We start from the raw sequence: 22,815 nt of genomic DNA on the forward strand, positions 1-22,815 counted from the left end.
ATGGGCTTTATTTTTTAGTTTATTTCCATAGATCTACCCCTACAATTTTGATACAGGTTTTATTTAATGAATGCTGCTGACCCATAAATGAACAATAGAATAAAAAACAAACTTTTTTTGCAATTTTGGCGACAATAAGACTGTGAGATTTGTGATGGGGAGGGGATGTGTGCTATCACTGCCAGACATTTTGATTTATTTAATCCTTATCACTGGATTAAATTGTTCAATTTTAATGATTTTAAAATCATAATAAAATTTAGTATTTTTTCTAAATTTGTCTTGCTTTTGCTATGTAGCTTATTATTACAGAAGGCAATTTTCCTAAAGGCTTCAAATTTTACAACAAAGTTTTTAATTAAATATAAATGAAAGATTTCAGTAAATCTTTTAAAGCTTGATACCAAAAAAAAGGTTTAAAGTAAAAAAAAATTGTTCAATTTCTATGATGCACGGCTGAGATAAGTTTTTGGAGATATTTTTTAATATGAAAAACATTCATACAGAATTTGAAAACATTTGTAATCCGCTTACCCAAATAATTTTAAATTTCTTATTTTCATAACAATTAACTGAATATTAATATTTATTCCTTCATTCATATTAAATTTATGAAGCTTTTAATTATATTAAAAAACTGAAAACAAAATTTTGCTTAAAGATCCACCTTAGATATTTTTTGTAATACGTCATAGAGCAACAATTTTGAAAATTTAAAAACGTATAAAGGGATCTCATTCCTACATTCAAAGAACCAGCACTGCAAATGAATATCAGACAATTCCAAATGATACCAATGTTTAAAATAAGGAATCAGTTTTCTGATGATAGGCAAGTTAACCACTTAAATTTGCTTTTTCCAGCAATAAGTGCAGTTATTTTGTGGGATTCATTTATAGGTGTCTGTCTGAAATCATTTGTATGAGTTTGTTCTTCAAGAAATTTCTAAAACAATGAAATTGCATGGATTTTCTCTATCTCTTTTCAGTTATCAGAAAATTTTCTTGCTGTTATCTTAAAACCTAATGAAGGTCTACAACTTTTTACTGATGATCAATCTCTGGTTGTAATATTCCATGTTAATCTAGATCTAAAAACATTATTGACAAAATTGTAGTAAATTCTAAAAGGTAGTGATAACACCAAATGTAACAAACACTTTATTAATGGGCCAGAAGGCAATGGAAAAACATTTGGGTATCGCTATGTAAATAAGCATTTGGATTAACATTGTAGATTCACTGTAATTGCAGCATGTTGTTGCATGACCATTACATGGTGGGCACACTCCATCTAACTGTTTTAAGATAGTTCTCAATTTAAATTAATCTTGGATTTTTAGATTTTAGATGTGTATAATCTAATATCCTTTGAATAAACAACAAAATAAAACCATATAAAATATTATTTTTTGTGCCCATTATTAAAAACATTTAAGCTTAAGAAAAACATCAGAATTGATAAGTAACAACAAAGATTTCTTTTTAACTCTTTAAGAATGATTGGAAATTGAATATATCCAAAATTATCAGAGGTCACTGAAAATATGATTTAATTACCCTCACAAATTATGTCAAGAAATGATATAAAAGAATTACTGGTAACACTACAAATGACTTGTAAGACTATGCAGTATTTTATGTAATAGGACCATGCTGACTCCTCAAAATGTAAACTGTGATGAAACAACAAATTTATTTGCAAATAAAATCATTAACTAATTACACTGAAAAAAGTTACATTAGTATCAACACTTTTTTTTTTGGAAGATAATAACAACATAGTATAATATCCAAGCAAATTTCTAAATAATTTGAACTTGAGTGGTATTTCTCCTAATACACTAACTTAAAACAGAAAACAATTGACATTATTTTAAGAAACTTCAATGTTTCATTTGGTATTGTGAATGGCACCAGGCTAATTGTACTTATGATTCAATTCAAAGCATGTGAAAAATACGCATGAAGTTGCTTAGAACTTGGTCTTAATATTCAAGGAAAAGGGATGAAAATATTCCTTTCCCATATACTTATTACCATCTGATATTATTTTGTAGTTTTCTTTTAAGAGAAGGATTTTTTTATGTGAGTTGCCTTTTATAATTAATTAAAGCATAGAGACAAATTTTAGAATAAGCTGGACTATATTTACCACAATCTGTATTTAGGCTTGTACAATTACACGTAGCTTTGTTATGGATATTTTAGGTACAAATAGAACTATCAGGCAATTTCACCTTTATTATTACATACAAAGAATTTTTGTAGGAATGAGTGCCAACAATCTTTTAAATAATAAATCTCTTTATAAATTCAAATTTTCAGCGTTGGAATTACAAAATATATGAATTTATTCGCATAGATACACAATATATATAAAAATGCATTCTGTTAAATATAGAAAATTATTTATTTACCAACTCCTAAGGAATAAGTAAAAAGTTAAATCACATTTTCTCTAACCCTGTTACAACTTATTAATGTCTACTTTTCTCTAAACATTTTCTTTTATTAATTTATTATGTGCATTGAACAAAAAAATATAATAATAAAAACAATTACATGAAAATTCAAAGTATTTATTATTTGAAAATTGCAATTTATTACTGAACAGCAGGATAAATGTAATATAGCTTAAACATTATGTACAACTCACTTTCAAATGTCAATGAGAAATTGTTATTTCAGAGGATTTTTTTGAGGTGATTACTTCACCTCAAAAAAATCCTTTTTTAGTGGAACTACTGGAGGTATGGTTAATAGTGCCTGTTTTAAAAATGTTAGTAACACCTATAATTAAATAATAGGAGTATATTCCACCCCTGTAACATTTTTTTGTTTAATTTGTTGCTTTTTATAAAATTTATTTTAAGTACATTGAGATTTTTTTTTATGCGATGCATTTAAAATATTCATGTTTTTTATGTGACTGTGTGTGTTTTGATTCCTTGAAGAAATTTTCAAAATAACAGAATCATTTTCTGCTAATCATATCATTGAAAGAAACACACATAATATTAACCACAACTTGCAAAGTTTGCAAATAGGACATAAGAACCAAGATCTCATTACGTTGAACAATATGAAATTTAATAATACATTTCATAATAAACTACTTAAATTTGATAAAAACAACAAATTAGATGAACATAACTAAAATCTTCTTTTTTTTACTTCAAACTAAAAGGGTTTCCCCTTTTAAATGCATACACCATTAACAACCATGACACCATTACATTATTATATAGTGTAAGAGGAAGTTAAAAAAATAATTAAATAAAATAATGATTGTTACTTTGAACATGATGTGTGTTTTAAGAAATGTGTTTTTATTTTTGAACAATACAATCTAGATTGAAAATATGGAATACAGTAAATCAATCTTAAAAATATAGATACAAAAAAAAGAAAGTTAATTTTGGTTTTAATTAATTTTTTTTTTTTTCAATCAGCCACAGGAGAAACAATTGATGCAACTCAAGAAATGTTAACATTAAGTCTGTGTAATATATTTGGATCTTGCCTTGGTTCAATGCCAACTTGCGGTGCATTTACAAGAAGTGCTGTAAGTAGCGCAAGTGGAGTAAGATCACCTATAGCAGGTGTATTTTCAGGTATATTCATTATTTAGGCGATTGTATTTTTTTTAAATGTTTTAAATTATTATTTTATTTAAGATTAATTGTAGTACATTAGCATGAATTAAACATGTTTATTTACTTGTAACTGTAAATTACATTTGTAACAGTGCTTTCAAAAATGTTTTTGGAGTTACAAAAATACAGTTGACTTAGTCAATGAACACTATAATAATAGCTTGGTGATATATTTCTTCAATTTTTAAAACATTTACATTGATCCATTGAGTTAATTATCTTTCTAAATAATTAGGTGGCTGAGAAGCATGTTTTTTATTGATCAGAATTTTTAAATGTATCAATATATGTTGTACAATAAAGATGTTTATTTATGTTTAAGTTTTATCAACTTATTTCTGTAATGATTACAATATGGATTAGCATGTTGAGATTTACTTAAGAAAAAAAAGTCAGTTTTTAATTATAATCTTGCGAATCATCATAATTTTAAAAAATAACTATTTTATAACAGTTATAAAAAAGAAAATTAATATGCTGTTATTTTGTTTCATATCTTTTTCGTTATCAGTTGTTAAATGATTTGATGCACTGCTCCATTCTTTTAAGTTCATTGCTAATTTCTTAGTTCCATCCAACCTCTTACATTCTACGTCCTCAATTATTTATTACTTATATCCTTAATTCCTAAATTTAAAAAAGGTTCTCTCTTTGTGCTATTCTAATTTTGATTTCTTCTTTTCATCAATCTTTTGTATTAATTTTAATAACAGAATTTACAAATTTTTGTATATTGTGTTCTGTCGTGATACTCCTCATTATTCTTATCTCTGGTGTACTTTATTGACATAATGTTCATTATATTTTTCCTTCAAATTGAATTTCTTTCCTAACAATGAATCCTTATTATTCACTACTTCTAACTCATCCCTAGTTTCAACTAAAATAACAGCATTACCAGTAAGTTTAAATTATTTCTTTTGTACCAGAACTCTATTTTGCTCCTTATAACAATTGCATATCTTTTATGTTAATAAGATTTTCTATTTTCATCATGTTTTGTATTTTTATAATTTCTTCATCCATCTATTATTTATAAAATATTTTTCATTATGCTAATGTTTTCTACAAACTGTAACCTTTATGCTCAGTCTCCTCTTCCGTGTTATATGTAACTTTCGGTCAGAATGTATGTTTTATTCATATCATTTTAACTTTACATCATTCCCTTTTAATTTGGTTATATCTCTTTTCTTTGTCCTCCCTTTTTTTTACTTTCTTAAATTTCAACATTTCATCATTAATAAAACGTGGCAAAAATCAATATCTACTCCTGAAAACATTTTAAATTCCATAGATTGAACAAAACATCATCCACCTTCCTGAATTTCCTTTTCTCACCCATATATCTTCTTCTTTTATGATTTAAAAAAAGATTGTTAGCTACGAGGGTTATTTTTTTTCAAGGTCCGATTGGTCACGAAATTAAAACCACAGTGAAAATAAAAAATATTTTATTTGTAACAAGTAGTTACATAATTACACTATTTCTCTATATAGTCGCCATTCCGATTTGACATTTGTCGTAGCGTGGTACCAACTTTCCAATACCCTTGTCATAGAACGGAGCCGCCTATGTTTTCAGCCATGTTTCTACACTGGTCAGCTCGATGTCTGTGCTAAAATGTTGTCCTCCTAGTTGTCCTCGTTTCGTGTGAGCAAAGAGGTGAAAATCGGATGGAGCCAAGTCTGGGCTGTATGGAGGGTGATCAAACACTTCCCAACGAAAACGCTGCAGGAGCTTCTTTGTTACAGCTGCAGTGTGCGGCTGAGCATGAAGAAAGACAATGCCTGATAACAACATTTCTCTCCGCTTATTATGAATTGCCCTTCATCGATGTTGAAGAGTCACGCAGTATGAGGCTGCAGTGATGATCGTGCTACGTTCCATGAATTCCACCAAGAGAACTCCATTCCGGTCCCAGAACACAGTAGCCATACACTTTCTGTTGGAGAAGGTTGCTTGAACTTCTTTGGTTTACTGGGAGAATGAGAATGCATCCACTGTTTGGATTGTTCGTTTCTTCAGTTTCGAAATAGACCCCTATTTCATTCCCTGTTACAATTTTGTTCAAAAAATCTTCTCCTTCACTGTGGTAGTGCTCGAGAAACGTTAGGGAGGCGTCCATTCTCATTGTTTTGTGATGGTCGGACAGCATCTTGGGAACCCATCTCGCACACAGTTTGCGGTACTGAAGTCTCTCACTCACAATGGTGTAGAGAGCTGAGCTTGAAGTTTCAGGAAACGAATCACTCAATACAGAAATTGTGAACCGACGATTTTCTCGAATTGCCTCATCCACTCCCTCAACGAGATCATCGGTTGACACTTGCTTCCTTCCCTGACTGCCTGCATCATGAACATCTGTATGTCCTGCTTTAAAGTTCCTGCACCATTGTCGCACTTTGCTGTCACTCATTGAAGTTTCACTGTATACATTACTTATTCGTTGATGAATTTCAGCTGCATTACACTCCTAAGCTTGAAGAAATCGAATTACCGCACACATTTCACACTTGGCGGGAGATGCTATTGTTGTAGATATGTTTACGTGCTAGCTGCATGTTCAGAACTAAACGAAGTGACACGGCGTGATTGAAGGCCGTACTAGAGATGCTGCACAACACATATGCGCAAAGGTTCATCCAATTTTTGTGCGGGTTTTTTATTTCGCGACCAATCGGACCTTGAAAAAAAAATAACCTTTGTATTATTACCTTTTACTCAGTAGAAACTTCTATAAGCTTTCATCTTTGTGATCTAATACATACTGTTTTTTGTCATTCTCCTACACTGGCATGCTAATCTTTTGTTACTATTAAATTTTCATATCCTTTTTCATATGTGATTAAATCATACATTTTTTCACCCTTGATTATCTTATCATCAGCTAAAGTGGTTGGTATATAAACTTTCAATATTATAATTGGTTTGGGCTTTGAATAAATTTATATAAAAATAATTAACTTAGACGGTGTTTGTACTAGCATACTTGTCCTACCTCTCAATATTTTTTTTGGGATTGAGGTCATCAATTACTGTGGTTATTAGCCACTGCCTCAAACTAAAACTTTCCTATCCTACTTGATACTAGTGACCTAGTCATAAGACTAGTTTTTTTTAGACAGATCATCCAGAAAACAGATTTGTCATAGAGAATCCTTAAAAGAAACACAAGATGACAATGGTGTATAGAACCCTTGTCACTAAAAAACATACACTCCATTTTTAAGATCTGTTTTAAACTCTATCAAAAACAGGTGTAAAGTCCCACAATTATTAAATACTCTTCTTTACAACAAATTCATCAAAAACTTATAAAACTAACAACTTGCATAATATTGAATGCCTAGGTTTTCCCCTATGCCAACATTTTTTCTGTCTTTTTTCCATCCTCCTGAAGGCCTCTACCTCTGATGACACAGGGTTTCTGAGGCACCGGAAATGGAATCTTCATCCATCTCTGATACTATGGAGGATGTTTATGGACAGCATTGAGTGATACCAACTCAAGTGGAGTGGGGAGTAGTAGTGTGTCCAAGTCTAGACTGGATGCATTCCCTGATCAAATTTTTGGGGCGGCTAAAGTGCTCGCCCAGTTCTCTGTAATTACGAGAGTTTATTTTTCTACTATCCTTATATTATCTTTTTGGATTCCCTGAATGAGGATTTTCTCTATTTTAACTTTGATTTGCAGTGGATAAGGTTCAGGTTTCTTCTATGTTTTGACTTCATTTTCCTTCACCTTGGTCGAAGGCTTATTCCTAGGTTGTATTGTTTGGAGACATTTGTTTTTTCTGTGTCAATTTTGGACTGGTTTCTCTACTTGCTCGATTTTTTAATTTGTCATTGATGATACATTTACATTCAACATCAGCTGCGGCTGTTGCTTGTTAATAGATACATTTTTCGGTTTAATGGAAGCTGCAGAAGCTGCAGCAACCTAAGCATAAGACTTAATCTTCGACATTTTGTTAAGCACAGTTTTCCTAGCTTTGAAGTAGCTGACTTTTTATATGATTTTTATGTGCTGGATTTCTACTTCTTCCTTATAAATCAGACAGTTTCACAATCTTGTCAGATAATGCCTATGATAATTGATACAGAAAGTGGTTCACGGATCATCCAAATGCAATGGATCACCACAAACACAGATCTGTTGTGTACATTATACAACTTTATGTCTGAATATCTGACTACTAGATCTATCGTTAATCTATCATTTCTCATTTAAAATTATTTAATCAAGCTCTCATTTAAACTTTTTATTAAACATTATTAATCATTCTACAGAAACTCAATTTAAAGAAAAGTATTCTTTTTTAATGATGTACTAAAGTTTCTATACTTAATTACTCAAAAATATTTTAATTTGTTGAAATTAAATCAGAAAGTTCTTCATTTACATTAGAAAAAGAGATAGTAATTTTTATTTTGCTATAAATTAAATATACCTTATCATTGCATGATTATAGATTTAATTTATTGATTGCATATAGGTTTTATTTTTCAGGATGTCTTTCTCTTCTTGCTATCAACTTCTTATCATCATATTTTCATCTTATTCCACGTGCTACATTATCAGCAGTATTAATTAGTGCAGTTGCATATTTAATCGATTGGCAGATTATTCTCCCACTATGGAAAACGAATAGTTGGTACCAAACTTATCTGTATTAGTTTACTATATTAAGAAGATTAGAATTATTTATTTTGGAATATTCAGTTATAAATGACTTTGCTGAACATTTTATTAGAATATGATTTTTTTTTAAATTTATATGCATTTTTATATTTACGTAAACAGTAAAGTTTAAGAAAAATATTCTTATCTTAATTATACATTCTTATTGAAAACAAGAGTGCATTTCAGAAGTACCTCCAATAAATTCATTTATAAATTTTCCATAAAAAAAAACACAAGTCAAGATAATAAAAGTTTTGAATTTAAAAAAGCCATCTGCTTTATTAAATGTTTATGTATAGTGTATTACATGAATCATAATCTTAATTCATTGACATATTCAGAAGATCAAATGGATTCATTTAAAAAGTCTGCTTTTAAATTTTAAACTATTATTTTGTTATGTTGATTCATATAATATTTTTTTTATGAAAGTTGATGCTAAGTATCTTTGAAAAAATGTTCTTCAATGCAGTTATATTTTATGATGATAAGAATATCTTTCATAAATTAAACTAATTAGGTAAATTCATTAATTTAATATGCGATTGTAATGTAATAATAATGAATAGTATGTAAGTATATGTATATCAACACTTTATGGTGATTTAGGTGCTGATCTGAATTAGGGACAATACACAGTGAATTAATGTAAAAAAAAGAAGTATATGAAACAATTGTTAGCAATTCATTTTAAGTTATGTATTGTGGTAAGTAATCAAAAATGTAATAATATTATCTATACCCCTTACCTACAGTAATGTTCAATAAAATTAATAATATCTAACACTTCAGATTTTATCATTTCAATCTATAAAATTTCATATCATGCTTTGCAAAATTTAATTTTGTTTAATACCTTTGAACTGGATTTACCATTTTGATGAAATCTGGTAAAATGATTTCTGTATATAAGGTATTGATGCCTTTTAATTTTTATTGTGATTGGTCAAGGGGGAAAGAAGATATAAACGTTGTGGATTTCATATCTCAAAGTTTTACTCATAGAAAGATCATTTTTTTACATAATGTCCTTTTAACATCTAAGATACTTTCTGATAGTATTTGTTTTTATTCAAACCTCTAGAAAGGGATAAGGAAAAAACCTTTGTTTCTTTTTTTGTAATTTCTTAGCTCATTCGCATTCTTGTATTAGTTAGATGATTTCATTACATTTGTATAACACTTTGGTTACGTATTTTACCAATTCCATTCAGTAATGGGGTATGATAAGTCTATCTTTTGCCTTTTTTCATCAGTCATCAGTTTGCTTGGTATTTTCAAACTGTTTTAATAAGTTTTTATAAAATGTTATATGGTGACTTCTGAATATGATCAGTTTACAATAAATCAAGGAGGTGGAGAAATGCAGTCATCACGGATTCCATATCTCGAAATTTCATTCAAAAACTAGAATAATTTTTTTTACATAATTCTTTGCTACTTACATACTTTGACAATTTTTGTCAAAATCTTCACCCACGATAGACCACTACTAGCCAGAGTTGTGTAACCAAGTTTATAATTTTTCCAGCTTTTTAAAATTTTTTTAAAAATTTTTTCAGCAGTTTGTTGTATTGATCATTTACTTCAAAGAAACATAAGAAAAGTAAAAATATCCTTTATCTACTCGCCACAGTAATGATCATTTTAGGAATTCTGTATTCTGAATATTTTTATTATTCTGGTTAAAAACACCCTTTAAGAAAATGTAACTTACATTTTATAAATATACAACTATGCATGCATATTTATCTCTGCAAATAAAATTATTAGTATAATAATAATAATAATAATGATAATAATAATAATAATATTTTTAAAATAATTGCTTAAACATTAAAAATTTGAACTTGGATATCTCTGATATACCATGTGTAAAAAATGAAAACTTTTACTAATTGACCACAGAACACTTTTATTCTGTGAGGAGACTTCTCTCAAGACTCTAAATGTAAAATTAAAACTAGCTCAGAAAAAGTAAAGGTTTTGATAACTTTCCTGTTTCAAGAGTGTACTATGATCAACTTTAAAAAAAATTCAATGGACACTTAACTGAAAAATAATAATGTCAATAAATAAATAAATATTTATTCTGACTGATACATTAAAATACATCATTATATAGATCATGTCAATGTAAGATAAATTATAAGTATAAAAACATTATAAGAGAAAGAATACATATGTGTTTTTATAAGTTCATATTGATTACTTCATAATTCTATGAAATAATACATTATATAAGGTAAATACACTGAATATAAAAAATTTCTATAAAATAATTCACAATTAAGAAGGCAGCTTTTTGTTTTTAATTAATATTACTTAAAAATTCAACAGAATAATATTGCTGCCGTACAATAAAATCTTATAATTGTATTTTAAATAAATTGGTGGGAAGAGTTTTCAAGTGGTTCAGCAATTTATTAAAAATGGAAATGGAAGCACAATATGGTCCTTTTTCGTAAGCCAAATATTGTGTTGCGTTGTTTGAAAATATTTCCGCAAAAGGTGTATATTGATATTTTTCAAAATAAGTGACTATTCTTTTTATCAAAGATTGCACATTCATTTGGTCTCAGTTGTTTAGACCACATAATTTTAATTATGATTTTTTTTCATTATATAGTAAAAATCACTCAAAATTATTAATTTTTAGACTAGTTGTTAAAAACCACCTGCAGGGCCAGTTCTGCCATGTGTGCAAGGTGTGCAACACATACAGGTCGCGGAAATAAGGGGGTGACTAAAATCTTTCACTTTTTTTATTCTATTGATTATGTAATACTTTTGCACTGCATTGCTGAAAATTTAAATTATATTTCTTAGGTTTTATAATTTTTATCATTTTATTGTATCCATCTTGTTTTTGAAGACTTCAGTTATTGTTTTATTAAGGCATGATTATATTTCACTGCTGACCACAAAATTTTTTAAGATATTTCAAATTTGCGCGATACTGCATGCACACCCCAAGTGTTTTTTAAATGTACTTACTGAAAATTGAGGTTAGAGTATTGCCAAGTAAATATGCAGCTATTTGCTTGGATTTGATTGCAATAGTGTTTTTGTTTAGGTTTCTTGGATAAATTATTATTAAAAAAAATCAGTTACGAAGCAAAGAGTGCCAAATTAAGTGTAAGTTTTCATTCTTATTATTTAATTTTCTTATTTTGGATAACTTCATCACAGTGAAATCGAAATGGAAGATAGAAGAACAAAAAGATTATCTGGAGCTAAATGTAAAAAAAGAGACAAGAAAGACAAAAACAAATGAGAATCTTAAAGGGTCTCTTAATAGATTCTTTAGTGATACTATCAATCAACCTTCAACATCACAAAATGTTACTGATATTCAGGAATGAATGACGAAATAGTAGTCTCTGTGTCTACAAATATTGAAAAAAAAAAAAAAAAATTAGTGGAAGGTATTGCTGGTAATGATGAAGTAGTAGTAGTGAAAGATAATGGAGAAATAATTTAAGTGAAAAAAATATTGAAATGGAACAAAATCTACTGTAACTTGCTCCTGAACAATCCAAGTTTGTGATATGAAATAATAAGTAATATAGCATAGATTTTAATTGAGAAGGGACCAGAATTTGACTTTCCTGTTGGGGCATACATTTTCCAAAAGCTACTATGAATGCATTCTCCTGAACGGTGAAAAAGTTAACAGGGATTGGTTAATCTATTCAAAATGCAATGATTCCTGTTTATTGGTTTCCTTGCAAACTTTTTTGTTAAAGATGATTTATTAACATAAAAAAGTTAGTTATATGCATAATGAAAATAGTTCGCATAATGAAAATATCAAAAAATGGATTTGTATGATAAAATCTGTAAAAATCAATACTACTGTGGACAGTTTTAATCAAGTGTTTATTAGAAGCAAAAAAACAACATCGGTATAGCATAATTCAAGAAATTACATCCATAATTAAACAATTATCTCATTAATCTTTAGCTTTTAGAGGTTCACCTGATATTGTGTATGAACTCAATAACGTAAATTTTTTGAAAGTTGTTGAGATGATTGCGAGTTTTGATACTGTAATGTGAGAACTTCATAGAATTGAAAAATCTAAACATTCCAATAAACAGATGTCTCACTATTTAGACAAAATAATTCAAAATGAAATAATTAATATGAGTGGTATAAAAATTAAAAATACAATTTTAGAGTTAATCCATAAGTCAAATATTTTTCCATAATTTTAGACAGCACGCGTGATGTCAGTCATGTTGAACAAATAACTATTATTATATGTTTTGTTTATTTAAAAAATGAGAAATAGAAATCTGAGAACATTTTTTGAATTTCTTTCCAGTAAATAACACTACTGGAAAAGGCTTATGTGATTTCATTTTGGAAGACTTTTCTAAATTAAAATTAAATATTTATAATATCAGAGAACAAGGATATAGTAATGCTGTTAATATGAAAGGAAAACATGTTGGTTTACAAAGAAGAATTTTAAACATAAAACCATTTTAATTGCTTTTAAAGCAATTTTAATTGAGCCATTTTATGTTCCATGTTCAGCACATAGAATTAACTATTAATAATAGTGCCAATATTTCCAATGAAATGGTACAATTTTTTGATGTAGTACAGAAAAATGTATATTTTTTCAATTTCATCAAGGTGGTAAATATTGAAAAAATACGTAAAAAATATAAATTAAGTGATGGACCAGCAAAGTTGATGCAGTTAAACCGTTGCAATATAATTTAAACAAAATGTTTCATTGAATGAAATTTCCAATATGTCAAAAGATAATATGTCAAAAGAGTTCAAAACACATATGGCAAATTCATTGTTGAATAAAATTTCAAATTAAAACTTTTTATATTCTATTGTAATTTGGTACAATCATTATTATTATATTCAAAATTAATGTTGAGAGTAAAATTTTACAAAATGTAGATGAAAATATTAACCCAGTTTTAATTATTTCAAAAATTTAACACAGACTTTAAAAGAATATCATTCTGAAAGTTACTAAAGTTTTCTTCTTACTGCAAATAATTTAGCAAAAGAATTAGAAGTAGAAATGAACTTTTTATATGTTAGGAAAAACCCCCCCCAAAAAAAATATTATGAAGAAGATGATGAAATTATTATTTATCCAAAAATTGCTTTTAAAGTTAATTTTTACAACTGCATTATAGATAAAGCGATATTTTCTATTGAGACCACATATCAGTCATTAAATGAATACCATCAAATATTTGATATTGTATTAGATACAGCATTTCAGATGAAATGTTATTAAAATCATGTAAAGATCTTCTTCTAAAATTAACAGATGAACAAAGAAAAGAATATGATATTGATGGGTATGATTTATATCTTGAAATTTTGTCAATAAAGGCACATATCAAAGCAGAAAAAATTAATTTACAAGTGTACAACATGCTTCAATATATCTAAAAATAATCTTCAGGGAACATTTCCGAATTTTTTATTTCAGAACTACCAGTTTCTGTAGCATCAGGTGAAGATTCATTTTCAAAATTAAAAATAATTAAAAAACTACTTATGATTGACAATGATATAAGAATGATATACTAGAAGAAATTGCATAATCTGATTGCTGCATTTATGCACAATAAATCTTGTCAAACTTCTTGTAAATTGATATTATAATTTTTTTCTATGTATGTTTTTCCTTTTTTTTATATAATAAAAATTTTATTTTCATACTATATTTGACTTTTTTTATTTTATTTACTGGATTGGGGCAGCCAAATAATACTTGCACACAGGCGGCCAAATATCTAGAACCGGTCCAAATATCTATACCGGTAGTATTGAAAACTACTTTAATGTTATTAAAAGCTCTGAATTACATTTATAATTTATTTTATTGAAAAAATTCATTTTTATGTAATTTTATTTGAAGTATTTATGTTCTTAAGTAACTAACTTTTTGTTTTTCAGAAAAAGATCTATTTCTTTTGATTTTAACGCTAGTCACCTGTCTTGGTTTTGGTGTTGAAATTGGACTTTTTATTGGTGTAACTGTAAATTTAGCTCATCTTTTATATTTATGGGCACACCCTTCAATTAAAGAGGAACACTGCAAGGTATGAAAGTTTCTAGTATGCATAATAATATATATTTTTCTAAGTAGTTTAAATAATATCACAAAAATATTTTTATTTATTTTTTTTTTAAGTGTGCTGGAGGAGAATATGTGATGTTGACCCCAGATAAAGGACTATTCTTCCCTGCTGTAGATAAACTTCATACGACTATTTTAAATGTAACAAAAGAGAAAATAAAACTTCCTGTAATAATTGATTGCATTCATTTTACTGGTATTGATTATACTGCCGCTAAGGTATAGTATACTTAGAATATAATACATAGATTATTTCATATATACACATAAGTAGTTTATTGAATACCATTTCAAGATATATCACTTTACATTTAATAAATATAAAATGAACACTTTGATAAAGAGAAAGGTCCAGTAGAGATTTTCAAAGCTGATCAACAGCACCTTTCTTTCTAAAGTTACTGATACTCCATTGCTAATGAAACTATCATAGTTTAACAGGTGTCATGATTGCATGACAAGATATTCTGCTAATTATTAACAGGATAATATTTTTCTTTTGTGGCTTTATTTAATCATTTCACTTTTCAATAATACTGGCTTACCAGAGTTGTAATGTTAGTCAAATTATAGTCCACAGAGATAGTACAATTATGTTGGATAAAGGCTCTGGATAATAAGACAAATTTTTAGTAGTATTATTAAAACAGTGGTATTGACATTTGTAATGAAAAAGAAACTATGTTGCCACATAGAAGTCTATCGAGTGTTCCAGCAAGTTTTTGTTCTATATTTTGTAAACCAATAAACTATAAAAAATTAATATCACTTTCATCAAAATAATAAACAAAATTTATATGAGCATAGGTATGGAAATACTTTGTTTACAGATATGTTTCAGCTTTAATATCAAATAATTCTATCTAAAACTATGCAAACATAAATCTTATGTGAGATTAATGTTTTTTGTTTTTTTTTTTAAGTGTGTCTAATTAGCTTAAACTTTTAACTAGTGCCTACCTTAACTAAAAAAAACAGTAAATATTGGATCTCAGATTGAATAACCAGTAGTTTCCAACAAAATTGTAAAACTGAAAAAATTAATAGTAGTAAATAATGTTTTTTTAGGTTTGCTGTAAATGCAGTTTATTAAACTGTCAATAATAAAATATAACATATATAAATATAAATATAACATATATAAAGATAAAATTTGTAGAGGATTTATATTATGACAAAACTGATGTAATTAAAATTATTAAAAACCTGCTAAAAATCTTAAAAACCATTAATTATATTGGAAAACCAATAATTTTAGTGCATAATTTTTACATTCTTGATGATTAAATTATGCATTAATATATATAAAATATTAGTGGCCTATGCTCCACTAATATTGGTTCCAATAATAATGCTTCCAATAAGAATTTATTCATTCTTACAATGTGTCCATAAATTTTAAATATCCCTAACAGGAAATAACATTGTTAATAACTAAAAATTAATGAACAAGTACAATGTACATTGTGTGAACATGTACAGATAAAAAACAAACTCTACACAAATAAACAATTAAAGTAAAACAAGTTATAACAAAAAAGCTTTATTTTAAATTATATTTTAGATAAGGGTCAAAAATATGCCTTTTGATAAAAATACATTTCTGCTTGTAACATTGGAGCAAGAGGTACTGTGTACCAAAGCAGCTGCTGTGATTTTTTAAATAATTTTGTAAAAATATAACAACATATTTACTTTCTTTTATTAAATAAAAACATTAAGTTAAGTGGATCAATAAGATTCTTTTGTTTGTTTTTTGTTATAATAAAACCTCTAATATTCAAACAAATTTTGGGATAGGTTTATCAACAATATATAAAATATTTGCCTTGATTTATGTAAGTGTATAATGTTTAAAATATTTTATTTTATTTTAAAGATAAATTAATTTTCTACATAATTTTTTTCAGGCATTAGTTACTTTGGTAAAACAATTTAAAAATGATAAACAAAAATTATTTTTTTTAAATATAAAACAAGAATTTATTACAATTTGCACTGGTATTGGATATAAAGAAATACCCTACTTCTTAAATAAAGATGAACTAGAAAGTGAACTTTTTGGTAAGTTATGTTTTTATTTTGTGTATATGTATATATATACATATTATTACTTAATTTTTTTTATTTCCTTTAAAGTTATCTTTTCCATATTGATGTTTACATTAATATGGAAAATATACTTTAAAAACATTTTTGTAATTAAGAAGTAAGAAAGAAATTTGCCTAGTGCTTAAGTAGTACTATATAATTATACTTTTGTTGCAAATTATCTTAAGCATATACATATTTCAATAATGCTTTGGTAATTTCAGGTATACTCATATATATTCACTTGAAATTAATTTATGTCATAAGTATTTTTAACAGTACTAAAATGTATATATTTGTAGTTATATGTAATAACCATCATATACAATGAACAATGAAAGTAATATATATATATATATATATATATATACAATATATCCTATATTACTTTTCTGGCTATATCTATAATAGGAAAGTATACAACAAGTTGGTCAAAATTTTTTTTTTAAATTGGTCTTTTATTAAGTTTTGTGCCTTAAATATACATTTAAAAAATTTAACAATAAAAAAATATATTTAAATAAATTGTAAATAATTTGTGAAAAAGCTTTTTTTTTCAATGATCCCAAGTCCGAAAAACCTATTTTTGTACATCCGTGCGTATGTACGTCATATGTGTGTTAGTCTGTATTTGGTTTTAAACTCTGGACTCTGTTGACTGATTTTCTTCTTCAAATTTAGTAAAGAGGAATTTACCTTCAGAGGGAAAAGAATATTTTTAATTTTTGCAAAAATTTGAAAAAGGATACGGGGTGTTTTGGCCAAAAGAAAATTTCAAATCTTTACTGGAGCACTTTAGCAAAAAATCTTTCTTAAAAAAGTTGAAGTTTTTTTTTTATCAAGATCACACACAAATCACTAAAAATCTTTATTTAATATTCACCCCCTCACAAAAAAATTACTTTATATATATTTCTTTTGTTAGTTACGTCTTGTTTCTTAAAAGGAATTAATTGGAATTCTTTTGCATCTGCATTTTCTACATCAATAGGCCTTCAAATTGCTATCACAATTTTTTTCCAAACCAACTTCCAGTTGTCTGTGGTAACAAAAAACATTTTGTTTATTAAAAAGATTTTTTTTTAAATTTAAAACCATCTTGCAAGTTACCCATTGAAAATAAAAAATCTTAATTAAAAGTAAAAATTTTAATTAAAAAATCTTAATTTTTTGATAGCCCTTACTCTTTAGAATTTTTTGAAAAAAAAATTAGTAAAAAATCTTCACCCACTTTCTAGAAAATTACAGCTTTGTTTATTTAGAATTATGTCTATATTTGTATTTTATAAACAATTTTAAAACACTCTTTTTTTAATTTAATATCACCACTTAAGGATTATTTCTTAAAAATTAATTTCTGCTTTAGTATGGGAGCCCTCAAATTAAATTTTTTTCTTTAGCTTCTATCAAGCCAAAAAAATAATTGTATAACATGGCTGATGTAACCAGGAAAGTTTTATAATTAATTTGCATCAAGTTATTGATAGTTTTATAATAAATATATATATATATTTTTTTTTTTGTTTCACATCTGGTATATTTACAATCTGGTCTTTAAGTGGAACCATTGGTATGATAACACTGATAGAAAAAAAAAATTTGTTTAACGTTTCTCAAAGAGGATACATTTCTTTAATTGCTTTTTTGCATACTATACAGATCTGTAAATACAAGTTTTCTATCACCCTTAGTTTTAAATAAATAATGTTTCAAAGAAAATTAAGGGAAAATATAGTTAAAAAGTGTAAAATTTATAATTTTGCATGACTATACCTGTGTTAGAATAATTTTGCTGATGCTTTTCTTTTATAAATAGCCTCAGTCACATCCCAAATTAATTTCCAACAGTAATCGTCTAGCACATTAGTATTCCATTTCCCTTTATAGCGGATTTCCATCACTGAAATGTCTTGGTGGAAACGTTCACTGTGTTCACCACTTACATCTCCAAGGTTGTCTGGGAAAAAATCCAAATGTGAGTGGAGGAAATGTATTTTTAAAGAAATATTATATCCCATAGCTCTGTATGAAGTAAGAAGTTGATTAACAATATCATGTTAATTGTTGAATTTTTGATTGCAGAAAAAATTTTTGCAGAAGTCTTTAAATGAAGCTCAAGCTGCACTTTCTTTCTACATTATTTAACGTTGAAATAAATACATCATCTTATTAACTTTTTTATTTGAGGATCAGCAAATACATCTTCTTCATTTTTTCCTTCACTTACATTTGGAGATTACTGCCTGATGTTAAAAAATCCAGGACTATCCTTCTTCATTGCTTTTACATTAATTTTAATAAGTAATAAATTTTTCATTAGTCCTAGCTTGATATGGAGAGGGGGTAAAAATATTTTTTTGGGTTCAACTAAGGGCTCATAAATTTCTTCCACTCTTTGGTAACATAATGTTTAGCCCTAGCTTGGCTGTCCCATTTGCAAAGAAAACACATGTACCTTGTATAGCCTAACTGCACGCCTAACAAAATAGCTATAACTTTCAAATCATCACGTATGTTCCAGTTATTTTTTTTATAATTTATTTTTTCAAGAATATCTTTAATGACATTGTATGTCTCTTCAAATTAATACCATAAGCGATTGGTATCGAAGAATACCTGTTACCGTTGCGTAGTAGAATCACTTTTTAACTGTACTTGGACAAATCTATGAAAAGGTGCCAGCAGTTCTCAGGTTTATGAAATTGGAAATTGTGCAACAAAGTGCAACATAAGCTGATTAATATTTATGCGATAAACCAAATTATTTTCATCAATAAAGTACTGAGAAAGTTCTTTTTGTCGGCTTCAAAAGCCCAAAATTTTTGTATTTTTTTGAAGTAAATTTCAACCTTGCAGACAGTTCAGCTTGATTTTTTGATAAATTTAAATCCCTAACAAAGTCATTTAATTCATCTTGGGGTGTAAGATATGGCTTATTAGAGGATAATTCAAAATCAAAATCATTGTTGTCTTCTTCAGTACTGCCTGAATCTTCATCGCTGCTTTCGAAACATACATTCACAGTGGCTCAGTAACTGGAATAATTTCACTGTGAGATACAGGCCTGATTGCAGATTGCAATGAGGGATATTTTACAATAAATTCTAGAACTTAGTAAATAAAAGTAATAATCAGTTACATGATCCTTTGGTTCATGCCAAACCACACGTACAGCATATGGCAGAGCCTTCTGTGTAGCTTTCAGCCATCCTCATACAGAACAATTAGTGCATACTACATGAGGAACTCACATCTTAGCCTGATTACCAATTTTACACTGAAAATACAAATAATATGCTTTTTTAATTAAAGGTGTAATGTTATGGTAAACTCACCACATACATAACAAAAGGCATCCACCATTTACACAATTTCGAGGCATTATGACACTGCACTGTTAACAAACTTAAGACAGTATTAAAACTGAACAAAATGAATTCATTCCTAAATCCAGTGCTTAATACAAACAACACAGCTGTGTTTTCAACTACATGTTTTGACCTGCACAGACATGATTAATCTTGTCCATGAAGGTTCACTCTTCAGTATTAGATATGATATTATATCATAATATGTGACAGTGATATAATTTAATTCTTTGTCTAGTATTGTTTATTTATAACTTACAAATTATGTTATCAAAGTTAAACAATAAAAAATGAACTAACAAAATACAATATAGGAGTTTAAAATTCTAACTATACTATTGAAAAATGAAAAAAAATCCTTTAATTAAAATTTAAAAATTTTTCAAAAATAGTGGGTGGTAGAAAGATTCTGAGTTCATATTCGTTTGCAGCATCAAAAAACAGATTAAAACAATGTATCGCATGTTAGGAAACAAAAATTATGTTTATCAGTGTAATAAGTACAGGTATGAGGTTCTAGAAGAACTATAAGTCAATCCATAATGTTATTAGTAAGTAATATTTTTTAAATCAAAGTTCATTAGTAAAAGAATATATTAGCCTTCACATTAGAGTCTATAAAAACATACAGTAAACAAATAACAACCAATAAACAAACAAATAATCAAGTGATAACGAGTTGTTAAGACATGTACCAATGTAGAGATTGAGAAGAACAACAATTATAAATAAAAAAGTAAATAAGTAAACAAAAATAACATTGCTAGTGTTGGCGATATTAACTTGCAAATTGTCATTCAGTAGCCCCTAAGTCAAGCACATGGAGATGTTTCAACCTTTGAATGCCCCTGCTATTATCATGCAAATTGATTGGTAGATGGTTGACGTAATTTTTTGCACTGTTGGTATTTAAAACTATCTGTGCTAAATGCTACCTGTTGGTACTGCCTCACAACCTCATGAACCATTGTAACTCCAGATTCATGAATCTCATTGTTCTGTGTGAACCATGGCACCTCTGCAGATGTCCTTGTTACCTTGTTTTGGAAACATTGTATGTATCTACGTTACTATTACTTGTTGTCCCACACAATTTCACACCATAAGACCAGATTGGTCATAGGAGAGCTTTGCAAATCAGAACTTCATTGAACAATGGAGGTATGAGTTTCTTCACACAGCCAGTGAAGTTTCCTATATTTTGTGCTTAATTATTTTCACCCTCATGTGATACTTACAGGTCAAACGTCGATCTCCGTGCAGTCCTAGGTACATCACGCTTTCTGTTTATGAGATCAAGAGATGTCAATGTTCACACTGGAACAGTAACCCTTTCTCATGGCGAATGGTGACATGCTTAGATTTATCCTTGATTAATTACAATTTTTTCAGTTATGCACAGACAAGTGTCAAGGTCCAATGCCAGTTGCAGCTATTGCGAGGCTAGTCCAGGGTCTTATTTAACAGCAAGGATAGCAGTGTTATTGGCAAATGTAATGATGGTGCAGTTTCTTTAAATTTCAATGAATGTAAAGAGTGATAAAAGTCTATTATTCCCATGCTTCTACGCTGTCTTTTTTTTTTCTCTTAACTCCCCTGGGCCAGACCAACTTGGTGGTATTGCGCCACCCAGGGGAGTGTCTTTTAACTCTAATAGGTCATTCCACCTGTCGGCTATATACCGGCATGGCAGGTCGGCCTACCGGTGTAGCTCTTTTGAGAGAGTAATCATTGATTTTTGCCCAAGTTTAGACACCACACCATACCTTGTGTGTCATGGTGTGGTGCCGGATCTTTTCCTAAATCACTTATTTTCCTTAACCCTATCTGATACCTTTGGAGTCCCCAGCGGCTCATCGGGACCAACACACCTCGACATGCCGACCCTCCCCACTATTATTTTCATCAATAGATGTCACAATCATGTAATGCTTAATAATTTAAACATCAGGTTTAAATCAGATCAGATTATATAATAATAATAATAATTCATTGATTTACTCTTATTTCATTTTAACAGGTGATTCAATGAAAAAAATCATCAATGAAAAGTCAGTAAATATTGCAGTATCCAACAATAAAGAGACAAACAAGATTAGTAAAGAATGGTCAAAAGGTCATGAAATAATACCTTTATTAAATCAAAGAGAAAAAAATCAAAACAATCTTAACATATAAAAAATTAAATCCAAAATTATCATATTAGTACATTTAATTTTTGGGAGCTTAATATAACTCATATAGAAATAATTTTTAAAATATTTGGGATTATTAATTATATTTTTATTATTAATAACATTAAGTGATAATTGTTTAGAACTGTAGTTCATGAAAAGGAATATTTATTCAATCTGATGTCAAATTTCTGTTAGGATCGGTATTTTTATACACTACAAAAATTCATTTGAGTCACAGTACTTGTTGTTAAAGAACAGAAATCAAATTGAATATAACATAATTACTAAAACACATCTCTTAGTTGGTGAATTCTTTATAATTTATCTATTCAGAGATTCATTTATTAATACTTATAACAATTTGACATATTTCACGGGTAGTATTTAATTTATTGTCTTTTTAGTAATTAATCTAGGTGAACTTGTATAAAAAAAATTAAAAACTTAATATGAAATTAATAAGAAACCTTACAATTAAAATTATGTCAGTGCATGTCTGATGTAATAGTAAATAAATAGATAAAAAACTAATCAGAATTATTTGATTTTTCAATTTCTTTTTTCATATTTAAGTCAGTTTTAAAATTAAATATCTTGTAAATTATTTTATATTTATAATGTCATTTTCCTCCATACTGCTTATAAAAGAGATTTCTAAAGAAATAAAATATTTCCCAGAAAAATGATTTGTCTATAAATACT

The 22,815-nt window shown here is 27.8% G+C and overlaps 1 protein-coding gene across 1 annotated transcript in view; it reads left to right on the forward strand.

Annotated features, from left to right (window-relative positions):
* LOC142330078 (sodium-independent sulfate anion transporter-like) overlaps positions 1 to 22,599 on the forward strand; it is a 49,148-nt gene extending 26,549 nt beyond the window's left edge. The window contains exons 6-11 of the mRNA XM_075375127.1: positions 3,455 to 3,616; positions 8,173 to 8,313; positions 14,294 to 14,439; positions 14,532 to 14,696; positions 16,388 to 16,541; positions 21,957 to 22,599. Of these exons, the coding sequence (XP_075231242.1) occupies positions 3,455 to 3,616; positions 8,173 to 8,313; positions 14,294 to 14,439; positions 14,532 to 14,696; positions 16,388 to 16,541; positions 21,957 to 22,114 (926 nt within the window). The 3' untranslated portion in view covers positions 22,115 to 22,599. The remainder of the gene's footprint in view (positions 1 to 3,454; positions 3,617 to 8,172; positions 8,314 to 14,293; positions 14,440 to 14,531; positions 14,697 to 16,387; positions 16,542 to 21,956) is intronic.
* The last annotated feature ends 216 nt before the right edge of the window (positions 22,600 to 22,815 follow it).

The sequence above is a fragment of the Lycorma delicatula genome, chromosome 9, assembly GCF_047948215.1.
Source record: "Lycorma delicatula isolate Av1 chromosome 9, ASM4794821v1, whole genome shotgun sequence".
NCBI lineage: Eukaryota > Metazoa > Arthropoda > Insecta > Hemiptera > Fulgoridae > Lycorma > Lycorma delicatula.